Below are 27,161 nucleotides of genomic sequence, written 5' to 3' on the forward strand. Positions count from 1 at the left end.
GGGGGGGGCTTGCCGGGGTGGGAGTGGCTTGGGGGGGCGGTTGTCAATTAGGGGAGAAGGAGACATGTAAAACTTTAGACAAAAAAAAAAAACTGTAACAAAATGCCACTTAACACCTATTAGAATAGCCAGACTTTTAAAGCCAACAGTAGTAAGTGCTGGCAATGATGTAGAGCAATAGGAACTTGCACACATTGCTGTTGGAAATGCAAAATGATGCAGCCACTTTAGAAAAACAGTTTGGCAGTTTCTTACAAAGTTTGATATACATTTACCATATAGCCCAGAATCCCACTCCTGTGTATTTACTTGAGAGAAATGAAAACCCCATTCAAAGACCTCTACAATCTACTTAAAGATTTCTGTGCAAGCGTTCATAGCAGCTTTGTTAATAATAACCAAAAGTGGGAGCAACCCTAATGTCCAGCAGCTGCCAAATGGAAAATCAAACTGATTCATTTATACAACAGAATACTACTTGACAATAAGAAGGAACAAACTAATATATATAGGTAGCAACATGAATGGATCTCAGAAGCATGATGATAAGTGAAAGGAGCCAGACACGAGGCTACACATTGTATGATCCCATTTATGTGACATTCTGGAAAAAGCAAAACTATAGGGTCAGAAATCAAATTAGTGATTGCCAGTAGGGGAAGGGACTGATGTCAAAGAAACACAACATACAAGGGTGTTGGAAATAGAAAGTGTGGTAGTGATTAAACAACTGAATACATTTGTCAACTCTCATCAAATTGCACACTTAAAAAACAAATTGTATTCTATATGTATAATGCCTTGATAAACCTAAGTAACAAACAATTCCCCTAAACCTCTGTTGCCCCAAAACCAGGCTCAGAAAGATGAAATCAAGGATCCCACCAGCTGCTCAGAACGCTCCTTGAATATACAATGGCTTGAAAACAAAACCTACAATGGTGCCCTGATCAGCTGCTGATTTCCCCTCCAAAGCCAGGGTCCACACTTCCATGCCTACTTCTGGCTTCCAGCCCTGGGCAGGGCATATTCTGACCAAACTCTAATTTGTAGCATATAATCCCCATTCATAACCCACTAGCCTAGCCAAAGTTTCTGGACACTGGGGCTGAGCTTGCAGATTTGGCTCGTCTACTACCATTCCATCATTAGGAGCAAAGAACATTTCTGCTTCTGTGCAGAGTGTCCTGCAGCTTCACGATGGCCCCTGATGGTATGTTTGGGGTCTTTCATTTCAGTGCTCCTCACATGGGTCAACTGCTCCAGTGTGCGGTGGGCCACCAGGGTTCAAGATATTTTCACAGCTGGGAAGCTCCTGGCCCTGGCCCTGATCATCATCATGGGGGTTGTACAGATCGGCAAAGGTGAGTGTCATTGAAACCACGGGGCCCCGCCCCTTGAATGTACACCCACCCACCCCTCATACTGTCTTTGGGTGAGTGCCCACCCTGAGATTTCCCAATTCTGGCCTTAAATGACTTCTCTTCCTCACTTGCTTAACAAAGGGGAAGAGAAACCATTTTCCACAGGAAGTAGAATGTGCCTTGCCTGTTGGCAGATTCAGTCTTTCCATGCTGACCTCATGACTCTGAAGACCCCTGATCTCTGGACTCTTATTGCCCTCTCACCCCAACCCCAGGGAAGCTACCTGCATCTTATATTGTATCTTGTCCATATCTTAAAATGGGGGGACGGAGGAGGAGATTTTATATGTTTTTAAATTATTCATAATCTCTACAAGAGAGAGCTCTACGTTCCTGGGGCCCTTGCCAACATTCCCCACTGGATTTGGCCCTTTTCAAGCCTCAGTCTGTATTTGGTTTCCATGGGATCCGAAGCACCACAAGGCTCTGCCCAGTGTCACTGCCTCCTGGAGAAAGTCAGATGACAAGCAGGAGACCTCCCATCTGCCCACAAGCCCGAAGGCAGTGTGGGTGCCTGGATTTTCACTCCAGGAAACATAATTAAGGTTCTGCTATATAAAATGTCCACGGTTATTTTAATCAGTTGGATTAAGTTCTTTAGCAGGTTATATTGTTTTCAGGAATTTAGACTTAAGGAAATCACTGTGCTGTGTTTTCAAAATAGAGTCCCTCCTAATCTGGCCCCAGTGCTTTCTCCTAATCATTCTAATCTCCTTATTTACTGTCCCAATGCCAGATTACAAATGAATAAGTAAAGTGTGAGCAGTTACTCTGTGTCTCAATACAACCTCAGTCAGCAACCTTTCTGGAGGGACCTCTGTGTGCAGGACACTGTGCTAAAGGATGGGAAGGAAATGTATACACTCTTGGCTGAAGGTCCCTGTCCTCAGCAAATCTATGCCATGAAAAGGGAGACCAAACACACCCCTTAGAGACTGTTGGAGCTTGACAAAGAAAGCAGAGCAGGTTTGAGCTAATATAGCATTATGGAAGCTTATGTTTTGAATGTTTGTTGTTCTTGACACTTTCTTTAAGGAAATGTACAAATTTAAATATCAGGGAAAGTGCTCAGGAGACTGCCAAGGGCTCTAATCCTGCCTCTCCAAATCCCAGCAGGCCCGCTCCGATTTACCCTGCTAGTCCCTCAAGTTACTTTGCCCTCCCGGTGACCTTCCCTTGGCCTTTCCTTCCAAGTACCTTTGCTTTGTAAAAAAAGAACATTCAGAACTGTGCTTTGAATCTGAGCCTCCATTGAACTAATGGTTAACAGGTTTGGGAGGTCCTCAAGCCATATTTCCCTCCTCCTATTGGTCCCACTTCTCCAATTCTTGAGGCTTACTGGAGACAAGACAAAGAGCTGGATCATCACTGCAGGGAGTGGTGGAAACCAGACCAGGGAGGCCAGTGGCTGCCAGGCCTCTGACTGGTCTCGCTGAGCAGCCTCCTGCCCCTTGTGTCCACAGGAGAATACTTCTGGCTGGAGCCAAAGAATGCATTTGAGACTTTCCAAGAACCGAGCATCGGCCTCATTGCACTGGCTTTCCTTCAGGGCTCCTTTGCCTACGGAGGCTGGAACTTTCTCAATTACGTGACTGAGGAGCTTGTTGATCCCTACAAGTGAGTTGAAATAGCCCAGCTCTTCCTCTCTCCCTGGAAAGGCCGAGGCACCTGCTACTGGAAAGAGGGAACTAGGTGTCCACTACCCAATTCTCCTCCTCCCATCCCCAATTCTGACTATGACCTGGTCTATCCTGAAGAAACAGTTATTTCCCAGGAACTTAGACCACTTGCCACTCAGTCTGCCAGGAGAAGAAAAATGACCTGGTGACTCTACCAGAGTAGGTTAAAGGCTGAAAATGGTGCTGAGATAACACTACTGCCTTAGAGAATGAAATGTGCCCTGAATGGTTTCCAGGCCTCTTACTCACCTGTTTTGGGACAGGTGGGTCTTTGTGTCTTGAGGCAGGGGAAGGGGTGCATTGTGAAAATTCTGGTCGATAAAAAAATCAATAGGCGCGGAATATATTTCCAGCCTAAGCTGTTTCATTTCCTTTAAATTATCGTGCCCATATTGAGATAAATTCCTCCCCCCACCCCTTCAGGAGGAGGAAACATCACAGAAGGCTGCAAGGTCAGCTTCATGCAGCAAAACAGAAGGCACTCCCTGGACCTCATGATGAGGCAGATGGTCCCAGGTGCCAGCCCTTCCCCCTCTCACCTCCTCTCCCTCTACAGGAACCTTCCCAGAGCCATCTTCATCTCCATCCCACTGGTCACATTTGTGTATGTCTTTGCCAATGTCGCTTATGTCACTGCAATGTCCCCCCAGGAGCTGCTGGCGTCAAACGCAGTCGCTGTGGTAAGAAATCAAACTCACAGTCACTCAAACCAGGAAAGTTGACATAGATTTGCCTGCTGAGCTACCCCCACTTTCCCCTGGTCCATGGATTTGTGGAATGGGAAGTCATCCCAAGTCCTTAGGGCAGAAACCACACCTTAAGTGCCCAGAAGCAAGCTGATGGCCACGCTGAAGCTAGAAGAGCCACAATGGCAGAGCTGAGTAGTTACCACAGAGACTGTATGGCCTACAAAGCCGAATTACTTATTATCTGACCCTTTACAGAAAAAGTTTGCTGACTTCTGATCTAGGGCACTTTAAACTCTAAATGTGATGATTGTATAAAGGAGACAGGCTTCTCCCCAGAAAGATGCAGTCTTGCACAAGACATGCCATTTCTCTCTGCCTCCATTTGCACCTCGGGAAAGCATGCAACCTGACTCCTTCACTCATCAGGGAAAAGTGTATGCCAGTAAACAATTAGGAGGTAGGATGGATTGTGCTCTTGGGGAAAGAGATCATGCAGGTCCAAAGCTTTGGGGTCCTTGGTATCCAGGAAAGACCTAGGAGACATGCTGCTCCCTCACCTGGCTTCACCTGGGCCATGACCTCTCCCTGCCAAACAACGTCATCGTTTGTCTCATTGAAGACTAAACGGAAGAGGCCCTCCAGGGTCCCACGGCAGCGTGTTCCAAGACTAGCCTTCCCCAGCAGAATTGCTGTTTTAAACAATCACTCCCCATAATATGCTATAGATCAAGTGTGTACTTGCTCAGAGAATATAGAAACACTGGTCCCCTGATATTTTATATTCCTTCCATACATGAAGACTAGTCTACAGTTTTACCACCTTTTCTTTCTCAGTCTACCTAATAGCCTCTTCTTATCATTCCCCCCAATATAATTTGTTCTATGAATTTAGAAATTCTTACCCTATGAATTACAGATGGGAAAACTGAGGCTCAAAAATTAAGAACCTTGCTCAAGGTCTTACAGCTCCTAAATCTTGGGCTGAGATTGGAGCCCTAACCAGCCTGACTCACCAATGTACAATGTAGTGAGGCCTGGATTCACATGGCTGGTGTCCAGTCCTGGGTGTGTAATCTTAGGCATTCTACTGAATTGCTTTGGGCTTCAATTTCTTCATCCATAAATCAAGGATAACAAGTGTTAGTTCATTATTAGCAGCATTAGTATTGGTATTATTACCAATCACTGCTTCCTTCAGTTAGCTAGCCCAAAACAGTTATTGATTCCCTGCTGTGTAGCGGTCTCTGTGGGAAGTGGTGATATAGGATGGGGGACAGGGCATGAACACCATCTCTCCTCTCAGGGGCTTAGTTAGAGACTCAGTAAGGGTGGGCCTGGGAGGGAGCATTCCTAGCAGTGATGCTCAGGTGCAGAGATATAACCTCTCCTTTTCTGCTCATCCCTTGTTTTCTCTCATAGACGTTTGGAGAGAAGCTCCTGGGGGTCATGTCCTGGATCATGCCCATTTCTGTTGCCCTGTCCACATTTGGAGGAGTCAATGGGTCTCTCTTCACCTCCTCCCGGTGAGTGCTGTCCGGGTCCATTCAGGGCCAGGGGCCACACTGCTGTGCATATTGCTCTGTGTATATGTAGGGGGCTTGTCTCCGTCAGCAGAGTCTGTGTGGACACCTGGGCAGTGACCTTGCAAAGGGTGATTGCTCACATGAGGGCATGTGTGTATCAGTGTAGACGTGGAAAGGTGGATGCTGCTTATGTGGTTACCTATGATGTATGTGCCTTCACATGTAGTGGTAAAAAGCCCCATTCCACCTCATTTCAGTAGGAGCAGGAGGCTGAGGAGGCCCAGGCTGCCTGACGCAGTCCCAGGTCAGGGACTGCAATTGGTAGCAGGACTGTCTCCAGAGCCCCTTTTCCACCCTTCTGGAAACAGGCTGTGCTGGCTAGAAAGGAACCCCACTCCGAAAGGGATCAGGAGGGACCTGTGCCTGGGGCCTCTGGGCTGGCCTCCCAGGAAAGTTCTGGTCCCAGTCTATAGGTGGGATAGGATCATCTTTGAATGCCCTGTGGGCGCAGGCTCCTCTCTGCTCCACAGACAGGCAGCTGTGGGAGGTCTTCGAGTGGCCACCCCTGAGACCCAAGTGGACTCACTCATGTGAAACGAGAGGGCTGGGAAAGAGTGAAAAGAAAGCATTTGTCTAAAGCTATGTCCCTCATCCCTCTTAGGGAAGCCAGAAACTCAAGTGGGCCCAGGAGGCCCCATCTCCCGCCTCCATATATCTGCTGAGAACAGCAGATGCTGGATAAATTCCATTAGTGTAGTTCAAGGGGTCTTCCCAGGGTTCTTAGAAAGCCCCTCTGCACCCGGGGCACAGTCCTACTCAAAAGATACAGCCAAAGGAGTAAGTTCCTGAGTTCAGCTACTTCTAAAGCCACCCATCACGTCAGAAAGGAGTTCCCGTGGAATGACAAAGGAGTGCCATGTTTTCAGGATCCAGGCAGGAAAAAGGGAGTGGGGGTATCCCTGTTCCCCAGGACCCTATGACACACCCAAAGCAACCTCGTGTTACACAGGAGCAGTGGCCACCTGGAGGCCCCAGCCAAGGGCGAGCGGTGGAAGAGCAATGACCCATGAGGCTCTCTGGGATCTATTGGAGGAGAGGGACTGGCTACAGTCACTTTAGAGTGGGGTTTGTCCCTCAGGCAGGCCAAGCAGTGGTCTGCATGCATGTGGTACAGCTGTGTGTGCATGCAGGAGATGTGGCCTGGTGTGATCAGCCTCTGATTCAGAGGCACGGCTCACCCACCAGGCCTCCTCTGCTCATCTTCCAGTTCCTTCTTTCCTTTTTCCTCTTTCCCTCCTTCTCTCTTTCTCTTACTCTTTCGTGTTTTGGAGTATGGAGAAGATGATCCTTCCTGAGGAGTAGGAGTGTGTGTGGGTGTGTGTCATGCTTACTGTCGTTGTCTCCTCCGTTGTCAGCTAGCTGGGCAAGGATTGCTACTTGTGAACTTGACACCACCACTTGCAAATGCTATTGGATCTGGACAACCCCACTTGGTCCTGGCTGCCTATGGAGGAGGGATCTGAATGTGGGACCCTGGCTATGTGCATGATGAGGCCCGCAGAGCACCTGGGGCTCAATTGGGTGCATGAGGCTGCATTGTAGAGGGCCAATGCCATGTGGTTGCATGAAACTAGTGGCACTGGCCTAGGCATTTGATGATGGCAACTGATGGCACTCAAAGGAAATATATTCCCTATAGTATGTCTCCAAACCATGACATTATGAAAAGGTCCTAATGCCATTTGCAGAGAATGACCAAACAAAATCAGTTCTCAGCAGTCTTTGGTTCTAAATATCCAAAATTCTACTTTAAAATAAATAAGCTATTTAGTGACTGTCAAGTACTCACTTAGCATTCATCAGATGTGAACACAGAGTCAACCCTAAAATAAACCGAAAGAATAAGAAAATTTTCACTCAGAGAAGAAAATTTGGGTATTTGGGACCATAATCAACTCCCACACGTCTGATGAGCTACTGCTTTTAGCTTCACTCTCCCCCATGCACAAATTACAGAGTAAATGACAGTTCTCTTTAGAACACCAGTGTGCTGGTTCTATGCATTTCTGTCTCCATCACATCCTCCCCTTCCTCTTATCCCTTAAGCACTTCTTTCCCTACAAAATCTTAGAAAAAAAGGAAAAGTGGCCCTTGCCAGTTTGGCTCAGTGGACAGAGTGTCGGCCTGCAGATTGAAGGGTCCTGGGTTCGATTCCGGTCTAGGGCACATGCCCGAGTTGCGGGCTCGATCCCCAGTGTGGGGTATGCAGGAGGCAGCCAATCAATGATACTCTCTCATCACTGATGTTTCTATCTCTCTCTCCTTCTCCCTTCCTCTCTGAAATCAATTTTTTTAAAAAAGTGGTATAATTCACACTAATATATAAATGACTCCTAATAGCTTATAGTATTCTCTTTTATTTTTGGAGAGGAAAGGGGAAGAAGGCCTGCTTTTTATGTTAAAATTCCTCTTTTTATAAATAACTCTAATATATCAATATCTTGGTCTTAATATTATACTATAGTTTTGCAATATGTTATCAATGGGAGAAACTGGGTAAATGATATGTAAGATTGCTCTATATTATTTCTTACAATTGCATGAGAATCTATAATTATCTTAAAATAAAAAGTTTAATTTTTTAATTCTAAAATGTAATGTTTATTCTGACTGCAATTTTTTTTCTATTTTAGAATTTTAAAATTGCTTCTATAACATCTAAGGAAGAAAATTTAAATAACTCATAATCCCACTACCTAGAAATAATTAGTTGGCATAATAATGTATCTTTGTACATGCCCCATAAATAATTTTTCAATTAGTTGGAATCATAAAGTATGGAATCATCTGCTTTTTTCATTTATCATTATAGTGTGAGTATGTTTCATGTAACCAGTTTTTTGTTTGCTTATTTGTTTGTTTTGGTTAATCCTCATCTGAGGATATTTTTCCACTGATTTTTAGAGAGAGTGTAAGAGAGAGGGAAAGACAGAGAGAAACATCTATGTGAGAGAAACACATTAATTGGTTGCCTCCTGCACGAGCCCCTACCAGGGCCAGGGCAGGGGAGGAGCTACAACCAAGGTACATGCCCTTGACCAGAATCGAACCTGGGACCCATTGGTCTGCAGGCCGACGCTCTATCTGCTCAGCCTAACTGGCTTTGGGTGTAATCAGTTTTGTTTCTATAACATTGTTATGACTACATAATATTCCATAGAATGAATATACCATAATGTTATCAATTCCTACTTTTAGGCATTTCGGATATTTCCCTTTTTTTATTATCAGAATATCTTTTTATATACACCTTTCACTAACTCTCTATTCATTTCATTAGGATGGCTTTTTGGGAATAGAATAAGTAACTTAAAGATATAAATTTTTAGGTACAATTTACATACAATAAAATACACAGACCATAGATGTTCAGATGGATGAGTTTCAACAATTGTAGACAGACTTGTAACCACCATCCACAAGCTCTAGGACAGTGGTTCTCAACCTTCTGGCCCTTTAAATACACTTCCTCAAATTGTGACCCAACCATAAAATGATTTTCGTTGCTACTTCATAACTGTAATGTTGCTACTGTTATGAATCATAATGTAAATATCTGATATGCAGGATGGTCTTAGGCAACCCCTGTGAAAGGGTCGTTCGACCGCCAAAGGGGTCGCGACCCACAGGTTGAGAACCGCTGGATTAAGGCCTTCGGCAAAGGAGAGAAGCACTCCCACAACAGCACTCTAGCATTAAGAGAGACCCACAGAGTGACAGCACAACCATCAGTAACCCCAAGCCACCCAGGCCACACTCAGGGTCTCCACACACCCAGGATCCATCCACTGATCCACGGGCTGCTTCCAGTTTGCCTGCATCTGCATTTGAGATTGTGGGTCCTGTGACTAGTGGGCTGAAAGATGTGCATGGGAAGGCGGTTATCTGTTTGGAGGGGTGATGCTCCTGCGTGGGCAGAGGCGGGGGTGGGGGCATGGATGAGGGAGCCTGGTCTGGGGAGGGAGCTTCCTTTTGTAGTCTGAGGGCCGTCCCAGGCTGATCTGCTTTTCTCTCTGCCAGGCTGTTCTTTGCTGGAGCCAGGGAGGGCCACCTTCCCAGCGTGCTGGCCATGATCCACGTGAAGCGCTGCACCCCCATCCCAGCCTTGCTCTTCACAGTAAGGGCCCCTCCTTCTGCTAGTCCTACACACACCCTTCCCCTCGCGCTTGCTCTGAGCTGGAAGTTCACACTCCCATACACACCCCTGTAACCCTTCTTCTGTTCCTGGGTTTCACTGGTCCTAGACAGTCTGGCAATGGTTTGCATAGGCTTTACTGATATCAAGAGATATAGCAAGGGAAGAACCTGAGTTGTGAAAGACTTTAAGGCTCTCAGGCCAGGTCATTTCCATTCTCCCATCTTTTTGGGTAAGAATGAAGTGACTTCCTCGAGATTTTATAACCTCCCAAAGAAACGTCTTTTTTGGCTCTCCTCTGCACCTGTTGCCCACAGGGTTGCCACTTTGTGTCTCTGCTCCCAGCCGATCACCACACACTCCCACCCCTCCCCATTGAGCCTCCCCAGGAGGCTCTGCTAGTCTCTTGGGAAATATCACTGAAACAGATTCAGTGTTAAGAGCACACCAATAAGGAAAATAAAGAAAGGAAGACTGGTACACTGAAAATGGAGAAAAGGAAACTTGGGATGTGGGGGGAAATGGGAGTAAAATTACCCCAGAGTAGAATCCTTTAGAGAGAGCAAAAAAGAAGAAACAAAGATTTATCCCCATGAGCCTTATAAGTTCTTTTTTTTTCCTTCTGGATCCTGAATAAAATATTGGAAATTACTGTGGTCCACCAGAGAAGCTGTTAGACTAGGATAGTAGAGCTTTTGGGAGTCAAGGGCATTCGTTGTATAACATTAGAGGGAATTTCGGAATGTTGGGCACAGAAAGGTCATCATGATTGGTTAGTTGTGAAAGGTGGCTGGAGAAAACTCAGTATTCCCAGCGGGCCACAGACTTTTTTCAGTTTGAGCCACTGGTGCAGCACCATAACTACAAGGCAAGTACAGTAAGAACCTGGCTTATTTATTCATTAAAATCTTCTCAATTATTTTCACCTCAGATCTCACAGGAAAACTGAACCTTCTATTGGCCTTAACATATTAAGGGGCAGCTGAAGAACATTGTTCCGAGAGCCACTGAGATGACTTTGAAGTTGAAAAGTAGATTCAATCAAGAAAACTCCACAGGGATGTTATGAGGGTTAAACAAGTTACTATTTGTAGAATGTGAAGAATAGAGCCTGGCACCTAATAAGTGCTGTAACTGTTTATGATGTTTAAAAAAGAAAGAAAAGGAAGGAACAAATAAATTAGATGACTCAGACAGGAGAGGAGGATGATAAAGGCAAGATAAAGCCTTAATCTGCAGTCAACAATCTTCCCTAAAGTGATAAAAAGAAATTAATTAGAGCTATACCCAAGGAAGAAATATAAATCAGACGAGGGTGGACATGGAACCGGGTGCCATCCGTGTGGCCAATCCAGTTATTTTTGGCCAAATTCTATTCTGGCTGGTTAATGCCCATGCCACACCAATGATTAAATATTTTGATTATCACCCCTGCAGTCAAAAAGAACTTCCTGGCAATGAAGGTGTGAGCAATGACCTGAGTTTCTAGGGGAGGTTATACACTTTCTGTTTTGAGACCTCCTTTATGAAATGGCACCATCTGCCTGAAGCAAGGGCACAGTCCTTACCTATAAACAGCTCCAGTCTTCAAATACCCTTTCTATCACTGACATGTTTCTCCCACTCCCCACAGTGCATCTCCACCCTGCTGATGCTGGTCACCGGTGACATATACACACTCATCAACTATGTGGGTTTCATCAACTATCTCTTCTACGGGGTCACAATTGCTGGACAGATAGTTCTTCGCTGGAAGAAGCCTGACATCCCCCGCCCCATCAAGGTGGGAAAACCTCCCGGTGAAGGTCCCCCCTCCCCCGCCCCTTCTGGTTCTAGCTGCAGCACAGATTTGTCAATCACCCTGTTCTCAGCTGCTGATCACAGATCATCTCTATGATGGTAACAGACCCTTTGGGAAGCAGAGCCATGTGTGAATGGGACAGCCATTTCTTTCCTTTCTCTGCTGGGGGTAGGACCACAGCAAACTGTAGCTGAAAAGATGAGTTAGCTTAGATTCTATTTTCATCGCATCATTCCTTTGTTTCCTATGGCTGTCTTAAACTCCACCTGATTGTTCAAGGCTCCTTATCTCTCCAACATTTCCCTGGACCCTCTAGTCTGGCTAGTCTCCTCCTTGTCCCTCCAGATAGCTAGATCCACTTGTGCAATGTTCCTATCCCAGAACAAGTTTCCTCCTCCCATCTGCCTATCCAAATTCTAACCATTTTCCACATAAGCTTCAAGCACCTCCTCTTCTTTGAAGCCTCCCAGTTCGCTCCAGCCATCCATGAGTGAGCCTTTCTTTTTAAACTACTGTGGCTCTACACATAGTAGGGTACCCACTGAACCTATTCATACAAGAAATAACTTTGTGATGGAAATGACAAGGTTGCTCAGAATGAAATATGCCATCGTGCTGTGGTATTCCTGCAAATTGGAGGAATAGAGTATAATCCTGAATTATTTGAACAATCCTATTTTGGAAACAGAGGGAGATTAGATGCTTCTAGAAGATTCTTCCAGTTGAGAATCAAGGGCTCTCGAAATCTCTGTTTTCCACTACCACTTTCTACCACTCTCAGGAAGCCTGCTAGAGGAAGAGGAGGTAGAAGAAGCCCATCTCCCCACCACATGCACTATCCCTGGGAGGAGAGGACATGGAGGAGAAAGGCAGTTGAATCTAGAGCAGAGGTTCTCAACCTTGGCTGCACATTAGAATCACCTGGGAATCTTTTTAAAATCCTGATTTCTGGGTCTCATCCTCCAGAAATTGTTTCTTTGTTACTAATGTTGTGGCCCCACCCCATAACAAAGAAACAGAATTTCCGGAGGATGAGGCCCAGAAATCAGGATTTTAAAAAGATTCCCAGGTGATTCTAATGTGCAGCCAAGGTTGAGAACCGCTGATCTAGAGGCTTGATGAGGACTCCACTGGGAACTCCCACCTGTGGTTAACAAGAAGGAATGAAGCCCAGAGAGCAGTGCTTCTTTCTGAATAAAGTCAAGGCCCCAGACTTCCTTATACTATACTAGGTTTCCTGATTTCTTGGGTCTTGGAAGATTTTTCATATTGCTTGAGAGAAACAAATTGGGACTGATCCTGGAGAGGGATGGGTATTTGCCATGTGCCCAGATGAAGGCCCTGCCTAGATGTGGGTGAGGGGCAAGGAGCCTGACCCAGGTCATTTCCTCCTTGCCCCTCATTCATTTCTCCACCTCTCGTCCACCTTAGGGTCTCAGCAAGCATATACCATACCAATGTACCAGCAAGCTTCCCAGTCCCCTTGGGCTGCTCAGGCTGCCACAGGCACATGGCCTGGGTGACAAGGCCTTGATTGATCCTACCCAGGAGGGAGGAGATAGGCAGTGAGGATTGTTCCTTCCTTAGATTCCCCCTCCTCTTCTTGTCCCACGGCCCAAGTTCACCAACATCTGTTGACACAGCATTGCCCTATCAATGCTCAGGGTGTGGGAGCCTCAGAGCTGAGTGAAGCCTAGCCTTTGCACTCGGGTGCTCCCTGAGGGTGAAGAAGAGGGCGGTTGCCCTGATCCTGGGGCCATGGGATCCACACAGCTAACCACGCCTCTGCTCCACAGATCAGCCTGCTGTTCCCGATCATCTACTTGCTGTTCTGGGCCTTCCTGCTGGTCTTCAGCCTGTGGTCGGAGCCCGTAGTGTGTGGCATTGGCCTGGCCATCATGCTGACAGGAGTGCCTGTCTATTTCCTGGGTGTTTATTGGCAACACAAGCCCATCTGTGTCCATAACTGCATCAGTGAGTTGAAGGCTCTGGGTGGCAGGAGAGCCTCCTGGTCTAGGACAGAGTGGTCAGCAGTCTGGCAGGAGAACCCCACCAGAATCAGGAGGCCAAGGCTGGGCCACAGAACTCTGGGGAAGGAGTTGTGGGCAGGAAAGGGCAGGTGCCTTCCCAGGTACCTCTGAGGAAAGAACAACTGCCATTTCCACACAGACTTTAGGCCTGCACGAATAGGCAACTTGATCGCTATCAAGAGCTGCCCTGGGCTGGGTGGAGACCAGTGGAGACCCTGGAATTGGTAGTCAGTGGGCAAGGGGATGGTGGAAAACTGGGATCTTGCCCAGAGATATAGAAGGTGGGTGAGGGTCATCCCCTGGAGGGAGAATTCTCTGAAGGCAGGCGTGGCTCTGCTAAGGCAAAAGCCAGGACAGAAGAGCAGGGAAGAACATGGTGGGACACTTGGCACTGACCTAGTTTTTGTGTTACCTCTTCCCACAGAGTTGATAACCCTGGTGAGCCAGAAGATGTGTGTGGTTGTGTACCCCAATGTCGGAGAGAGCTCGGAGACAGAGATGATAAATGAGAACACGGAGGAGCAGTGGCAGCCCATCAACCAACCCATTGCCTCCAAAGACAAGAACTCAGTGAAATAGCCCCAGCCTTGAGGACCCTCTCAGTTGCCTCCGCCCTCCTTCACCCCCTTTCTGCCCTCCTTCCTTGCCTGGGGCCCCCCAACCCCCCCCACCCCGCTCTGCTTCTGTCAAGCAGGGGCAGGACCTGGGGGTGAGTGGTGAGAAACTATAAACAAAGACACTGACATTTGTACCCAAAGAACCAGCCCTTCACCCCCAGGACCTGTGCCCCAAACCAGGGCTGCTCATGTTCAGAGCTGTTAGAGGAGAGTGGAGCTGCAGGAGCGCCCTACGGGCCTTCCTCCCCGGCCCACACCCTGGTTGCCCCCCACCCCCTGCTTCTGTCAAGCAGGGGCAGGACCTGGGGGTGAGTGGTGAGAAACTATAAACAAAGACACTGACATTTGTACCCAAAGAACCAGCCCTTCACCCCCAGGACCTGTGCCCCAAACCAGGGCTGCTCATGTTCAGAGCTGTTAGAGGAGAGTGGAGCTGCAGGAGCGCCCTACGGGCCTTCCTCCCCGGCCCACACCCTGGTTGCCTCCTCAGGAGCCTGAGGACCTGGGGGTGAGTGGTGAGAAACTATAAACAAAGACACTGACATTTGTACCCAAAGAACCAGCCCTTCACCCCCAGGACCTGTGCCCCAAACCAGGGCTGCTCATGTTCAGAGCTGTTAGAGGAGAGTGGAGCTGCAGGAGCGCCCTACGGGCCTTCCTCCCCGGCCCACACCCTGGTTGCCTCCTCAGGAGCCTGAGTTCAGTTCTGCCTTCTCTTTCCATTCCTGAGCCAACGGCCTCAGCTCTGAGAAAAGTGGCAGCAACAAGCAACAGTGAGTAGGTTGGGGAGGGACAGACTCGAGCAAATCTGTCACCATTAAAAGTCATCTGGAGAGACCTGTATTCCCTCCCTTCACTAGGGACCCAAGAAATCCTCTGCCCTCTTCCCCACTCCTCCCCCCAAGCCTCTACCCACCCCAGTGTGGGCTCCCTGTACAGAGTAAGATTCCTTAGGACACTACTCCTACCCCTACAACCCCCTACTCAACCTTCCCCCGCACCCCCTCTGAGCTAAGGACCAATGAGGCAGGGGAACTATCCCTCCCATGACCCCCAGCCGGGCCTGTAGAACAGATTGGGAAAGGCTCAGATTGCAGAAACCCAGCCCTGTCCCTGTCCCCTGCATCCTGCCCCCAACTGGGTGCCAAAGCTTCCTGAAGCCAGAAAGTTCTCTCCTAATGACAAAGCGGCTCAGCTCCTCCTCCCTCCCCACCCCCCTGAAGGAACAGTCACCTGTCACCCAGCAGCTATGCTCCCAGCACATACCACACAGCCAGCACTGCCTGCGCCCCCATCGTGCCCTTTTCCTCCTCTCTGGACCTTGGCTCCTGAACCTAGGACTGGGTGTGAAGGTTCCCCAAGCCCTTCAGGCCTGAAACCTGAGCCAAATCTGCCTTAAGTCACCTCCCATCCAAGAACTGGACCTAAAAATACTCCCTTATTTCTAACCTTCAGGGCAGACCTGGTATGAAAAGTTTTCCCAGGAGAGAGGGTGCTTTCCCCGTCTCCCCAGAGGTGCCATCTGGGGCGAAAGTGTGTTCTGAAGGCCAGTTCCTCCCTCCTCCCCCAACTCAAACAACCCTTCCCTCTTTCGGGTCTCACCACTGTCCTGCCCTTGGATGGCCTCCAGGGCAGGGTGAGAAGGCAGTGGCCGAAGGCGCCCTCTGTGGAGGTCCTCAGGAAAGCCTGTGTCCATGGTATGAGGACTGACCGAGGCGGCCTTTCCCTGTGCTCCAAAGGAAGGAGGTAGTGTTTGCTCTAGTCCTTGAGCCTTCCCACCACACCTGTTGTGCTAAGAACTAGGATCCTTTTATCCCAAAGCAGGAGTTCCCCCAATTCCCTATCCCATCTGATTACACTGGAACACCCAGGGAGCCCCTCTGGCCCACTCCTGGCTCCTAGCTTCCTGCCCAGCCTGCCTGACCCTGCCCTGGTGAGATGCCAGGTTTGGTCTGAGTTATGGTTCCTCTGACTGGACTCCAGGCAGACTGGGGCTGGCCCCTGGAGGGTCAGGGGACCATCCTCTTATTCCTTCTTCTCATTCCTCCAACCTCCTTCCCACCTTCAATTTATTGTTTTGTGTGTTTTTTTTAGTGGATGCCTTACTTTTTGGATAAATATTTTTGAAGCTGGCATATCTATTTCTTTTGGATTTTTTAATGTAAGGTTGTTTGGGGGAGCAGGGAGTTAGTTATATCTGGGTAATAATTTGTCTTTGAGTTGGTTTAGGTTTTAGAGGGTTGGTTGGTTGGTTTTGTGGAGGGCTTGGGATTTTTCCTTTTGATGTAATAAAATTTTTAATGGAAATGAGGTTGGTGGTGTTGATAAATCAATGACCTCTGAGACAGAGTCTCCAGGCATTTCCTATCTTCTTCAGGAGGTTGCCAGTTTCCTTCCAAGATGGCACTCCTGAAGGCCCTCGCTCTGTCCCAGGGACCCAATGTTAGTACTTTCAAATAGCCACCTCTCATTTTGAACCAAAAACCTTCTCTCGTTTCTTCTGTGAAGTCACAAAGTGTTATTAAGCTCCTGCTCTGCACACTGTGCTGAGAACCTGCAGACTAGCAGGCTGGGAAGAACCTCATCATTACCCAAGGTGGCAATGTGGGCACCAAGCTGAGTGGAGGGAGGTGAAGGCAGAAGTGGTCCCCACAGCCTAGTCATCAAAGGCTTCTGGTGCCAGGACAGCCAGAGCCAAATGAAAAAGGGACAGCCTGACCCTGTGGGGAGACACAGAGGGTGACTTAGGAGAGCACCCAGCTGAGTCCAAGGGGCTTGATGGGAGAGGCTGGGAGATGAAGTGGGGTCTACTTAGCTGTACAGAGCCCCTGAAGGAGATTTCTAGGTGAAAGACTAGGAGGGCTGAAACTAAGCCTAGTTAGACTAGAACAAAGGAAGAAGTGGTTACGGAAGGGACAAGGACCTCCTGATGCTTTGGGTTAATTGCTAGAGGAAGTTAATGGGATTAGACCCTGTCCTTGTTTGGAGTCACTCCTTTGTGGGCAGCCCTCCCACTGCCTGTCCTGGGACGGCATTATTCCAGAGCCAGCACTGCTGACAGACATGGGCAGGAGGGGAAGTGGGGGTGGAAGGGTGTTAAGACATCACCTTCCACCACCTTGGCCACTGTGAGGACACAGGCAGGCAAGATGCCTCCACTCCCTGTCCTGACTGGTCCTAACACTCTGGCTTTATGGCTGATGTTCATCTAGCCCAGTGGTTCTCAACCTTCTGGCCCTTTAAATACAGTTCCTCATGTTGTGAACCAACCATACAATTATTTTCGTTGCTACTTCATAACTGTAATGTTGCTACTGTTATGAATCGTAATGTAAATATCTGATATGCAGGATGGTCTTAGGCAACCCCTGTGAAAGGGTCGTTCGACCGCCAAAGGGGTCGAGACCCACAGGTTGAGAACCGCTGATCTAGACTGAGGTTGGAAGCTTGCCATTAACAGGGGCACAAACACTTGGCTCTGAGTCCCAGGTCAGCCACCAAACAGCTGTGTGTCCTTGGGCAAGTCATTTAACATATTTAGCACTTTTAGGGGGTGGGGAGAAAAAGAGCATGGAATCTAATCTCACAGTGTTCCTCAATCTCCCAGCCCAAGGTTGTCCCAAAAGAGTGAGGGCACAACTGGACAGAGTCCAGTCTTCTGCAAGAGGTCCTTCTCCAAGCTTCACAGCTACCCTTTGAGACCCCTTCTACTCCAAAACACACTTTGCCTTTCCCTGAGTGGCCCAAGGTCTCCTCCATGTTGCCCCATTCTGGCAAGTCTAGACTTCGCCAACCCCCTCTTGCTCCATGGAGACACTTGTCCCTGGGGGCCCTCTGTCTCGCTGTAAGATGACACTTGCTGATCTGTTCAACCTGGTCAAACGAGTGAATGTGGGTCTCCTCCTGAGCAACATGCATTTATTTTTAACCTGGGCCTTTCACCTGTCTTAATCCTGTCAGTCACTTCAATGCTAGGAACTCAGATGCTCAGACCTTAGGGAACTTGGGGGACTTTTGGAGGTCACTGAAATCGTAGCTGCTTAAGCATTCATTAATATAAATGAATATATATATATATATATATTAATATAGTCACAAACCAATTTTTGTGTGACTATATTAATTGTGTACAAGAATTTTGTTATATGCTGTGGAATAGCCAACTTATTCCTGAAGTTTTCAAATCAGCACAGACTTCACATATTTTGTTCTGTTTTCCTCATAAGAATATTCATACATGTCAATCCACCTGTTCTTAATTTTACTTTATTTTTTTAATATATTTTATTGATTTTTTTACAGAGAGGAAGGGAGAGGAATAGAGAGTTAGAAACATCGGATGAGAGAGAAACATCGATCAGCTGCCTCCTGCACACTCCCCACTGGGGATGTGCCCGCAACCAAGGTACATGCCTTTGACTGGAATCGAACCTGGGACCCCTCAGTCCGCAGGCCGACGCTCTATCCACTGAGCCAAACCAGCTAGGGCCTGTTCTTAATTTTAATTCAGGCAACATGGTCATTACAGCTGAAGAGGTCCAAAAGATGTATCTGACCCTACCCTCAAAGAGCAGATAGTCTATGGGGAGGAGAAGGCAAGAACACACATGGCAGCCCTGGCCAGGTAGCCCAATTGGGTAGAGCATCATCCCAATACCCTAAGGTTGCAGGTTTGATCCCCAGGGTACATACAAGAATCAACCAATGACCTAGCCGGTGTAGCTCGATTGGTTGAGTGGTGTGGCTCAGTTGGCTGAATGCCATCCATGCACCAAAAGGTCGATGGTTCAATTCCTGGTCAGGGCACATGCCTGGCTTGTGGGCTCTATCCCCAGTGGGAGGCATGCAGGAGGCAGCTGATTGATTGAAGTTTCTCTCTCTCTCTCTCTCCCCCTCTCTCTAAAAATCAATAGAAACATATTTTAAAAAGAATCAACCAATGAATGCATAAATAAGTGGAACAACAAATTGATGTTTCTCTCTCCCTCCCTTCTCTAAAATCAATAAATTAAGTAATTAAAAACAAAGGCACACACATGGCACCGGTGTGTGCCCTTCACAGCATCACTGACTGCCCAGTCTGACTGGACTCCAGCTGCTGCAGGCAGGGGCTGATCCTGCCAGGCCCCCAGAGCCCATGCAGTGCCTGGTATCTAAGTGTTCAAAAGCGCTTGTCAAATTGAAGGATCAGATGAGGCTGCAGACTGTATCCCTTTAGCTGACACAGATAAACTGCAATGGGTGGTCAAAGGAAGGGCAGAAAGAGACTGAACATTCCTTTCGTTATCTTATTCAAAGTTTAATTAAACAACCTGATCAAGTAAGCACGACTACTGCCATTTTACAAGATTAAGTAACTTGTCCAAGGTCACGGAGCTGGTGACAAAGGCAGGATTTGAGTCCAGTTATCTCTGACACTTCCCCGCCGTGCTCAACTGCCTCCCTGTTTGAAAGACTTGGAAAAAGAGGTGGCCTTTGAACTGAGGCAGGTTAGAGTCAGTAAGATAATACACATGCATTGCTTCAGTTAATGCAAACAGGTAGCAACTGCAGGAGCTAGGAGAAAATGATCCTGCTGACCGGGGAGGGTTTCTTTCGGCTTCTGAACAATTATGCAGAACCCAGGTTTACCCGAGCCCTTGACTGGCTCCGCCCTCCCCACCCTCCTTCCAGCCCAGCACCCACTCCTCCCCTGCCCAAACATCCAGAACAGCTCTAGCCTGGCCAAACCCCTCCGTTACTGGGAAACACTGATGTCAGTGAGCCAGCAACGTCAGCCACCAGCCCGGAAGGTGAGAGACCTGAGATCACTTATCTTCCCACCAGAGCTGTGCGACTTTCTCATTTCCTGCCGGCTTTATTTGCACACCTCCCTGCTTCTTCCAGCGCCTGTTCGCTCACTGCTGATGCTCTCCCCCTCCCCCAGGGTGGCTGACTGAGCCAAAGAAGGCTCTCTGAGCCACACAGTTCCCCCATTTCCCTGTCCCTTCTTGCTGAGGATATCGAGAACTAACCCATTGCCCTTTCCCCCAAGATCAACGCAGCATGCTTGAATGACCTTGGGCAGCTCTGCTTGTTTTCCTCGTTTATAAGGCAACAATAAAAATATAATCTGTCTTGCTTACCTTCCTACTTAACTCACAAGGAAACTGTCAGCATGAAAAAGTGTATGTTTCAATGATTGAAAAAGCATAACACCAGAAAATGCCAGGCCTTCACTGCCATCGCTAGTATTTTCAAAGTTGGGGAGGGATAGAATTTCTCCTCATTGAGACAAGGCCCTATGAGCCTGTCCACTCTCCCAGTAACTGCACCGTAAGTCTTCATCCCAGCTGTGCTCCCTCTTCCTCCTTCCACACAGACCCCTGGCTGTCTCCCGGGGTCAGGACTGTGGGAGACTGCCCTCTGTCGGCCACCTGATTCCTGACCACAGCAGCCCCTCAAGTCCAGATTTTGGGCCAACATTGCCACCTGATGGTCCACAGAGGCACTGCCGCCAAACTGAATTGGCTCAGCTGTGGTACCTGTTTGCCGCAGGGTCTTGAGAAACGGGGAGAAGGCGGAACAAATCTCCCCATTTGGTTCCTGAGATCTGTCTCTGGGATGCACACAGATCTTCCCGTGCCAGGTCAGGGCTTTTATTTTTATTTTTATTTTTAAATATATTTTATTGATTTTTCACAGAGAGGAAGGGAGAGGGATAGAGAGTTGGAAACATCGATGAGAGAGAAACATCAATCAGCTGCCTCCTGCACACCCCCCACTGGGGATGTGCCCACAACCAAGGTACATGCCCTTGGCCGGAATCGAACCTGGGCCCTCTCAATCCGCAGGCCGGCGCTCTATCCACTGAGCCAAACCGGTTAGGGCAGGGCTTTTATTAATTTATTTTTTTAAATTTATTTTTATTGGTTTCAGAGAGAAAGGGAGAGGGAGAGAGAGATAAAAACATCAATGATGAGAGGAAGTCATTGATTGTCTGCCTCCTGCACACCCCCTACTGGGGATTGAGCATTCAACCCTAGCATGTGCTCGTGACCAGAATTGAACCCGGGACCCTTCAGTCCACAGGCCGGCACTCTATCCATTCAGCCAAACCAGCTAGGGCCAGGTCAGGGCTTTTATTTATTTATTTTTCTTATATTTTATTGATTTCAGATAGAAAGGGAGAGGGAGAGAGAGATAAAAACATCAATGATGAGAGGGAATCATTGATTGGCTGCCTCCTGCACGCCCCCTACTGGGGATCAAGCCTGCAACCCAGGCATGTGCCCTTGGCCGGAATTGAACCTGGGACCCTTCAGTCCGCAGACCGACGCTCTATCCATTGAGCCAAACCAGCTATGGCATGGCTTTTATTTTTTATTTTATTTTTTAATATATAAATATATTTTTAAATATATTTTATTGATTTTTTACAAAGAGGAAGGGAGAGAGATAAAGAGTTAGAAACATCGATCAGCTGCTTCCTGCAGACCCTCCACTGGGGATGCACCCGCAACCAAGGTACATGGCCTTGACCAGGATCAAACGTGGGACCCTTCAGTCTGCAGGCTGACACTCTATCCACTGAGCCAAACCAGTTAAGGCCAGGTCAGGGCTTTTAGAGAAAGCACCTCAAACCCTGCATGGAAAGCTCCTGGGGTATTGTGGTGTTGGGAGGGAGGAAGAGGACACTAACTGGAGGGGTAACTTGTCTGACCTTTAAGCGGCTCTATTTGCATACTTCATTTTAGTGTTTAATGACACGCCTATCGCTTCTGCATTTTCCCCACTGTGGCCTGGCCCTTGGTGTGCCTGACCTAGGCTAGTAAAACCTTCTAGCTCCCCACAAGGCACTCCCAGCATTTGCTGGTGATAAAAGAGCCAGTAACACACTTCAGTGTGTCCTTCCTTTTCACTGAGCTATATAGTCCCTTTTATAGATATAATTCGACAGGTGAAAACAGGGACACAGCTGGTGCCTCTGCCAGAAAGGAGTGGGGAGTTCCCAGAGAAAAAGAAAAGGGAAGGAAGAAGGGACCTCCCATGAGACCAAAAGTACAGAGAGCAAGCCCTGAGCTTCTCTTGAAGACCCTGAAACAGAGCCCCAGGAAGAGGTGATGACAAAAGACACGGCTTCTCAAGCCTCACAAGAGGAAGTGGACCCAAGAGTCGTGCATCGAGGTCAGAAAATGGCTATGCAGAAGGAAAGACAGCAAACCGAGCTGTAGAGAGTGCCTGAGCCCTGCAGCCAGGGCACAGGGAATGGGGCAGAGCCCCAGGACCAGAGCAGGGCAGAGCTCCAGCCTGAGGCTCTGGCAGCACGGGGCAGCAGGAAAAGAGGCTCTGGAGCCACCAGAAGAGTGTGACAGTCCATCCTGGGGGCAGCAACCTGCCGGTGCCTGGGGCACAGGGTCCAAGACCTGATCAGGAGCCTCAGCCAGCCAGGGCACTCAGGGCCAGTTCCAGGCTGCTAAAGCTAGCCACAGCTGGAAACATGAGGGTTTGGGCTATTGCACAGACCTTGTGCAAAAACCGAGCAAATGAGCGGGGCTCTGGGCCACAGAGCAGGCCCCGTGTGTGACTCGGTCCCAGAGCCTATCACTGTTTCCTAACCCCTCAAACGCCCCCTGGCCTGCACCCAGGAGAATGCCCTGGGAGGTGGGGCTACAAAAGGAACTGACTGCCCCTGGGAGTGGGTGGAGCTCAGCCTTTTGGGGGACTGAGCGAGAGGTGTGTTGAGGGAGGAGCTCAGCCAAAGCTGGGGGTCGGCACTGGAAGAGGGTGTTCTCTGTTCATTCTGACTTGGCACCTCATTCTGCACAGAACTTTTTGGAAGTTGGAGGGAAGAGGACACTCAGAGGGAGGTGTTGCCCTCAGCAAGGACGCTGGCATGCCCTGGACTCAACGGGAACAGGGGAGGTGTTCCCAGAAGCACCAGCTCCTGGACAGCTCAGAACTCTGACTTGGATCCTGACCAAAGAGTGCCCAACCGCTAAATAGGCTGAGGGCCCCTTTCTCTAAGGCCCGCATCCCTCCCTCGGGGTGCGCCCTGCCCCTCCCTGAGTCACCCCAGGGAGAGAGGGGGGAAAAAAGGGAAGAGAAAAGCTGCATTGACTACAGAGGAAGGAAAAGGAAACAGAGGAGGGAGGAGAGAGGCCAGGCAGGAGTGGGTGACAGAGGAGCCCGAGAGGGCAGATCTAGGGCAAATCTAGGGCAGGGGGGAGGTCGAGGAAGGGCAGACCGAGCATCCCAAGGTGCCCCAAGAGCAGGGCCCGGGGGCGGGGAACCCAGGGGGCGGACCGGCCATGTCCCACGGGACCTACTACGAGTGTGAGCCCCGGGCTGGCCAGCAGCCACTCGAATTCTCAGGGGCCCGAGCGGGGCCTGGGGAGCTGGGGGACATGTGTGAGCATGAGGCCTCCATCGACCTCTCTGCCTACATCGAGTCTGGGGAGGAGCAGCTTCTCTCCGACCTCTTCGCTGTGAAGCCATCACCGGAGGCCCGAGGCCTCAAGGGCCCCGGAACCCCTTCTTTCCCCCACTACCTGCCACCTGACCCTCGGCCCTTCGCCTACCCCCCGCATACCTTCGGCCCCGACAGGAAGGCGCTGGGACCCGGCATCTACAGCAGCCCGGGGAGCTACGACCCCAGGGCTGTGGCTGTGAAGGAGGAGCCTCGGGGCCCCGAGGGCAGCCGCGGGGCCAGCCGCAGCGGCTACAATCCTCTGCAGTACCAAGTGGCACACTGTGGGCAGACGGCCATGCACCTGCCCCCGGCTCTAGCAGCGCCCAGCCAGCCCCTGCGTGTCCTCAAGGTAAGAGCAGGTCAGTTCTCCTCCGTGCCTTCCAGGGGCTGGAGAGAGGCCCCTGTGGATGGGGGAACTCTGAGCTTCCTGCTTATTCTCAGCGAGTCTGTGTTTGGTGTTGCTTTGTGAAATTGGCTCACCCCAAAGCTCTCGGCACCCACCACCCAACCACGACCCCGCTTCCTTCTCTGTGGATCCACTCCCACCTTGAAACCCGTGTGCTGCAGTCCCTGTGGCCAGCTGACCTGCCTGACCTCGGGCCCCCCAGCTTCTCTGCCGCCCACCTCTTGTTTCTCTGCCGCCTGCTTCTAGAAGAGGAAATGCCGGCTGATCACAGAATTGGAGACTCAATATAGACTGAAGGAAAGTGTCCTCAGAGAGTGTGGAGCATGAAAAGGAATTTTAGTCAGAGCAGGGACCCTGTGCACCCGGCAGGCAAAGGCTGCTCTGACTGCGACCCAGGAGCTGGCTCTGGAAGCCCTTGTCTCCCTGAGGCCCAAGGGTGCTCTGGCTGCCGGCATTCCTGCCCTGCCTCCACTCTGCTTCACTCTGCTTCCTGGCCAGCCCTCACCCCTTGTCCCTCTGTGCCTTCCCCTCCAGGCCCCTATGGCTGCTGCCGCGGCCCCCTGCAGCCCCCTTCTAAAGGCTCCCTCTCCAGCTGGCCCCTCGCACAAGGGCAAGAAGGCGGTCAACAAAGACAGCCTGGAGTACCGGCTGCGGCGGGAGCGGAACAACATTGCCGTGCGCAAGAGTCGGGACAAGGCCAAGAGGCGCATTCTGGAGACGCAGCAGAAGGTACTGGAGTACATGGCAGAGAACGAGCGCCTCCGCAGCCGTGTGGAGCAGCTGACCCAGGAGCTGGACACCCTTCGAAACCTCTTCCGCCAGATCCCCGAGGCCGCCAACCTCATCAAGGGTGTGGGGGGTTGCAGCTGAGTCCAGCTGGCAGACTGTGGGCACCTTACCCCCCAGCCTGACCCTGGGGACCCCTGCTCTGCTGGGGTTCTAGAGCCCCTCACAGGCCAAGCCTAAGACATACATCATGGACAAATGGCAGCAGGTGGCAAGGGAGGAGGGCGGGCCTCAGCATTATGATTCTGAAGCTGAATAAAATTGCACTATGACTTGGTACTGGGGCTGTAACCGGGCCTGGGTCTGTGTGAGTGTGTGTTTGTGTGTGTGTGTGCCTTGGCCATGCAGGGGAAAGACAGCAAACGGAGCTGTAGCAAGCGCCTGGGAATGCATGTGGCTAGTTCTGCATACCTCTTGCTTCCATGCCCAAGTGAATATTTGGTAATATTTCCAAACATTCAGCAGATACGCTGCCCACAGCTCTCCCCCAAAACACCACCTGGACAGACAGTGTGTCTGTCACTCTGTCTTCTCCGCCCCCCCTCCCCCGCCCCACTCTGTCCTCTGGACACTGAAGGCACCCTCCTGCCACCCCACAGGACCTAGAGCAGCCTCTGATTACTGTCCTAACAGAGCTCTGTGGCTTGGAGGAAGACCTAGCACCACCCAGACCCTGCTGACCCAAGCCCTGCTCTCTGTCCCCTTGAGGTATCACCTGGGAGCTCCTGCCCCAGGTGACCAAGGGAAAAATTCCAGATGACTCTGCCATCAATCCCTTCTCTCCAGATCCACAGCTTCAGTCTACCCCAGTGGTCGGCAAACTGCGGCTCGCGAGCTACATGTGGCTCTTTGGCTCCTTGAGTGTGGCTCTTCCACAAAATACCGACTTCTGCGCATGGGCCACCAAGTTTCAATCGCACTGTACGTGCGTGCCGGCACGTGGTATTTTGTGGAAGAGCCACACTCAAGGGGCCAAAGAGCCGCATGTGGCTCGCGAGCCGCAGTTTGCCGACCACTGGTCTACTCAATTGACACGTCCCCATGGCTCCCTCCCACCCGCTCCCATCTTTGTCCCTCATCCCCGTGGGCCCTAACACATGAGCATCTGAGTGCTTAGGGGATGAATCCGTTGGGAAAGGTCCTGAGGCCTGTTTGTATATGAGAAAATGGATCATGAGGAGGACGACAGTGAAACCCCAAGTTCAAAGTGTTTTCTTTTTCACAGAACTCTCATGTAAGACGCACAGTAGTCCAGTGCTTGAGAGCCTCCATTTGAATTTCCCTCTGCTGCTTACTAGCTGTGTGACCTCGAGCCAGCTACTTCTCTCTGTGCTGCAGTTTCCTTATCTGCAAAATGGGAGTAGGGCTAGCCCCCACCTCATAGTGCTGTTATGTTCATAGATAAACAGGGCCTGGACCAGGGTCAGTGTGAATAGTTATTATTTCATTTTGCTAGAACTGACAGGACCTCAGAGATCTCATGTAAACTCATTTTTTCAGGTAAGAAAACTGAGGCCTCGGAGAGCGGAAGGGACTTAGAATCACACGATTGGTTAGAGACAGAACCAAAATTAGCTCCATAAAATTATAGATCAAAAGAGGTGCTGGAAAAGACCTCAAGAGATCATCCAGTGGGCTTGGCCCTCAGAGAAGCAAGATAATGTGAGCCACATTTTATAGATAACGCGGTTGAGGGCATAAGAGACATTGTCCTAAAGCTCACTCAGTCCCTTTGCTGTCTCAGCACAGGCACCTGTCTCTCTACTCTGAGCGCACACCTCCCCTCAGAGGTATGCAGCACATGGCAGGGCAACTAAATTCATTCATAAGTGATCAGGAGTGCCTGACAGACACAGGAAGAGAGACACAATACGGGCTAGAGTCTCCCCTAGACCACCAATGACTTGCAAGCCACTGCTGAGAAAGCCTGCGTCAGACATCAAGGAAACACTCTGTGAGACGCAGAAACACTGGGGTCCGGATCCTCCCTGTTCTCTCTTTCTCCACATCCCCAGGGCCAGAGCCTTCCCACATCTTGGGCATTCGTGGGCACCATGCCTGCCTCACCCAGGACTCATCCCTCTCCTGCCTTTGCCTCGGTGTCTCTCGAGCACCATCTCTCCTACCTCTGTGCCCTGGATCCCCTGCCCCAGGTCTGGTTTGGGCCCACAGATCTGAACCTCACCCACTGGAGCCGCCTGAGTTTGGAAGGGGGAGGTGCCAGTTTCTGTGAATGCCTGGGAGAATCCTGCACCTTCCTTTCAGCCCAGGGGGATGGGTTGCATAAGGGGGTTTGTACAGAACACACTGAGTGACTCAACCTCCGGATTTCCTCCTCCCACCTCAAGACCACTGTCCCTTGACTTATTTTCAGGGTTCTGGGTAATGGGACCTGGGTTGCTTAACCATTAACCCCGCGCTTCTTTCCCACAGCTCTGAATTATGTCTCCTCCCAGCCCCCACCACCCCAGGGGCTCCTGAGGGCCTGCAGCTGGCACCAGGACTGGAGAAGCCCCACTGGGAGAGAAGGGAACACCCGGCCCAGTGTGACACAGAGTGT

At 49.8% G+C, this 27,161-nt stretch overlaps 2 protein-coding genes across 4 annotated transcripts in view; both read left to right on the forward strand.

The window, feature by feature from the left end:
* SLC7A8 (solute carrier family 7 (amino acid transporter light chain, L system), member 8) overlaps positions 1–14,095 on the forward strand; it is a 59,710-nt gene extending 45,615 nt beyond the window's left edge. Inside the window, exons 5-12 of one of the 2 annotated variants that reach the window (XM_005882231.2) lie at positions 1,239–1,364; positions 2,888–3,041; positions 3,660–3,783; positions 5,212–5,315; positions 9,396–9,492; positions 11,144–11,293; positions 13,108–13,285; positions 13,766–14,095. In XM_005882231.2, coding sequence (XP_005882293.1) covers positions 1,239–1,364; positions 2,888–3,041; positions 3,660–3,783; positions 5,212–5,315; positions 9,396–9,492; positions 11,144–11,293; positions 13,108–13,285; positions 13,766–13,920 — 1,088 coding nt within the window. In that variant the 3' untranslated portion in view covers positions 13,921–14,095. Of the gene's footprint in view, positions 1–1,238; positions 1,365–2,887; positions 3,042–3,659; positions 3,784–5,211; positions 5,316–9,395; positions 9,493–11,143; positions 11,294–13,107; positions 13,286–13,765 lie in introns of those variants that run through there. The other variant, XM_014529960.1, reaches the window with a different exon arrangement.
* Positions 14,096–19,437: 5,342 nt separating this feature from the next.
* On the forward strand, positions 19,438–24,880 carry CEBPE (CCAAT/enhancer binding protein (C/EBP), epsilon). 2 transcript variants are annotated; one of them, XM_014529973.1, is made up of 4 exons: positions 19,438–19,750; positions 21,898–22,124; positions 22,767–23,758; positions 24,350–24,880. In XM_014529973.1, exons 3-4 carry the CDS (start codon positions 23,249–23,251, stop codon positions 24,683–24,685), a joined length of 846 nt encoding a protein of 281 aa, XP_014385459.1. In that variant the 5' UTR covers positions 19,438–19,750; positions 21,898–22,124; positions 22,767–23,248; the 3' UTR covers positions 24,686–24,880. The 2 variants fall into 2 exon arrangements, with proteins under 2 accessions (XP_014385459.1, XP_005882294.1); XM_005882232.2 differs by lacking the exons at positions 19,438–19,750; positions 21,898–22,124 and having other exon boundaries at positions 22,629–23,758.
* The last annotated feature ends 2,281 nt before the right edge of the window (positions 24,881–27,161 follow it).

Source organism: Myotis brandtii, unplaced genomic scaffold (assembly GCF_000412655.1).
Source record: "Myotis brandtii unplaced genomic scaffold, ASM41265v1 scaffold70, whole genome shotgun sequence".
NCBI lineage: Eukaryota > Metazoa > Chordata > Mammalia > Chiroptera > Vespertilionidae > Myotis > Myotis brandtii.

Excerpts from the sequence above, each read along its gene's own strand:
- CEBPE (XM_014529973.1), top strand. The coding sequence starts at position 23,249 with ATGTCCCACGGGACCTACTACGAGTGTGAGCCCCGGGCTGGCCAGCAG. Across the intron at positions 23,759-24,349 it reads AGCCCCTGCGTGTCCTCAAG|GCCCCTATGGCTGCTGCCGC; the intron begins GTAAGAGCAGGT and ends CTTCCCCTCCAG.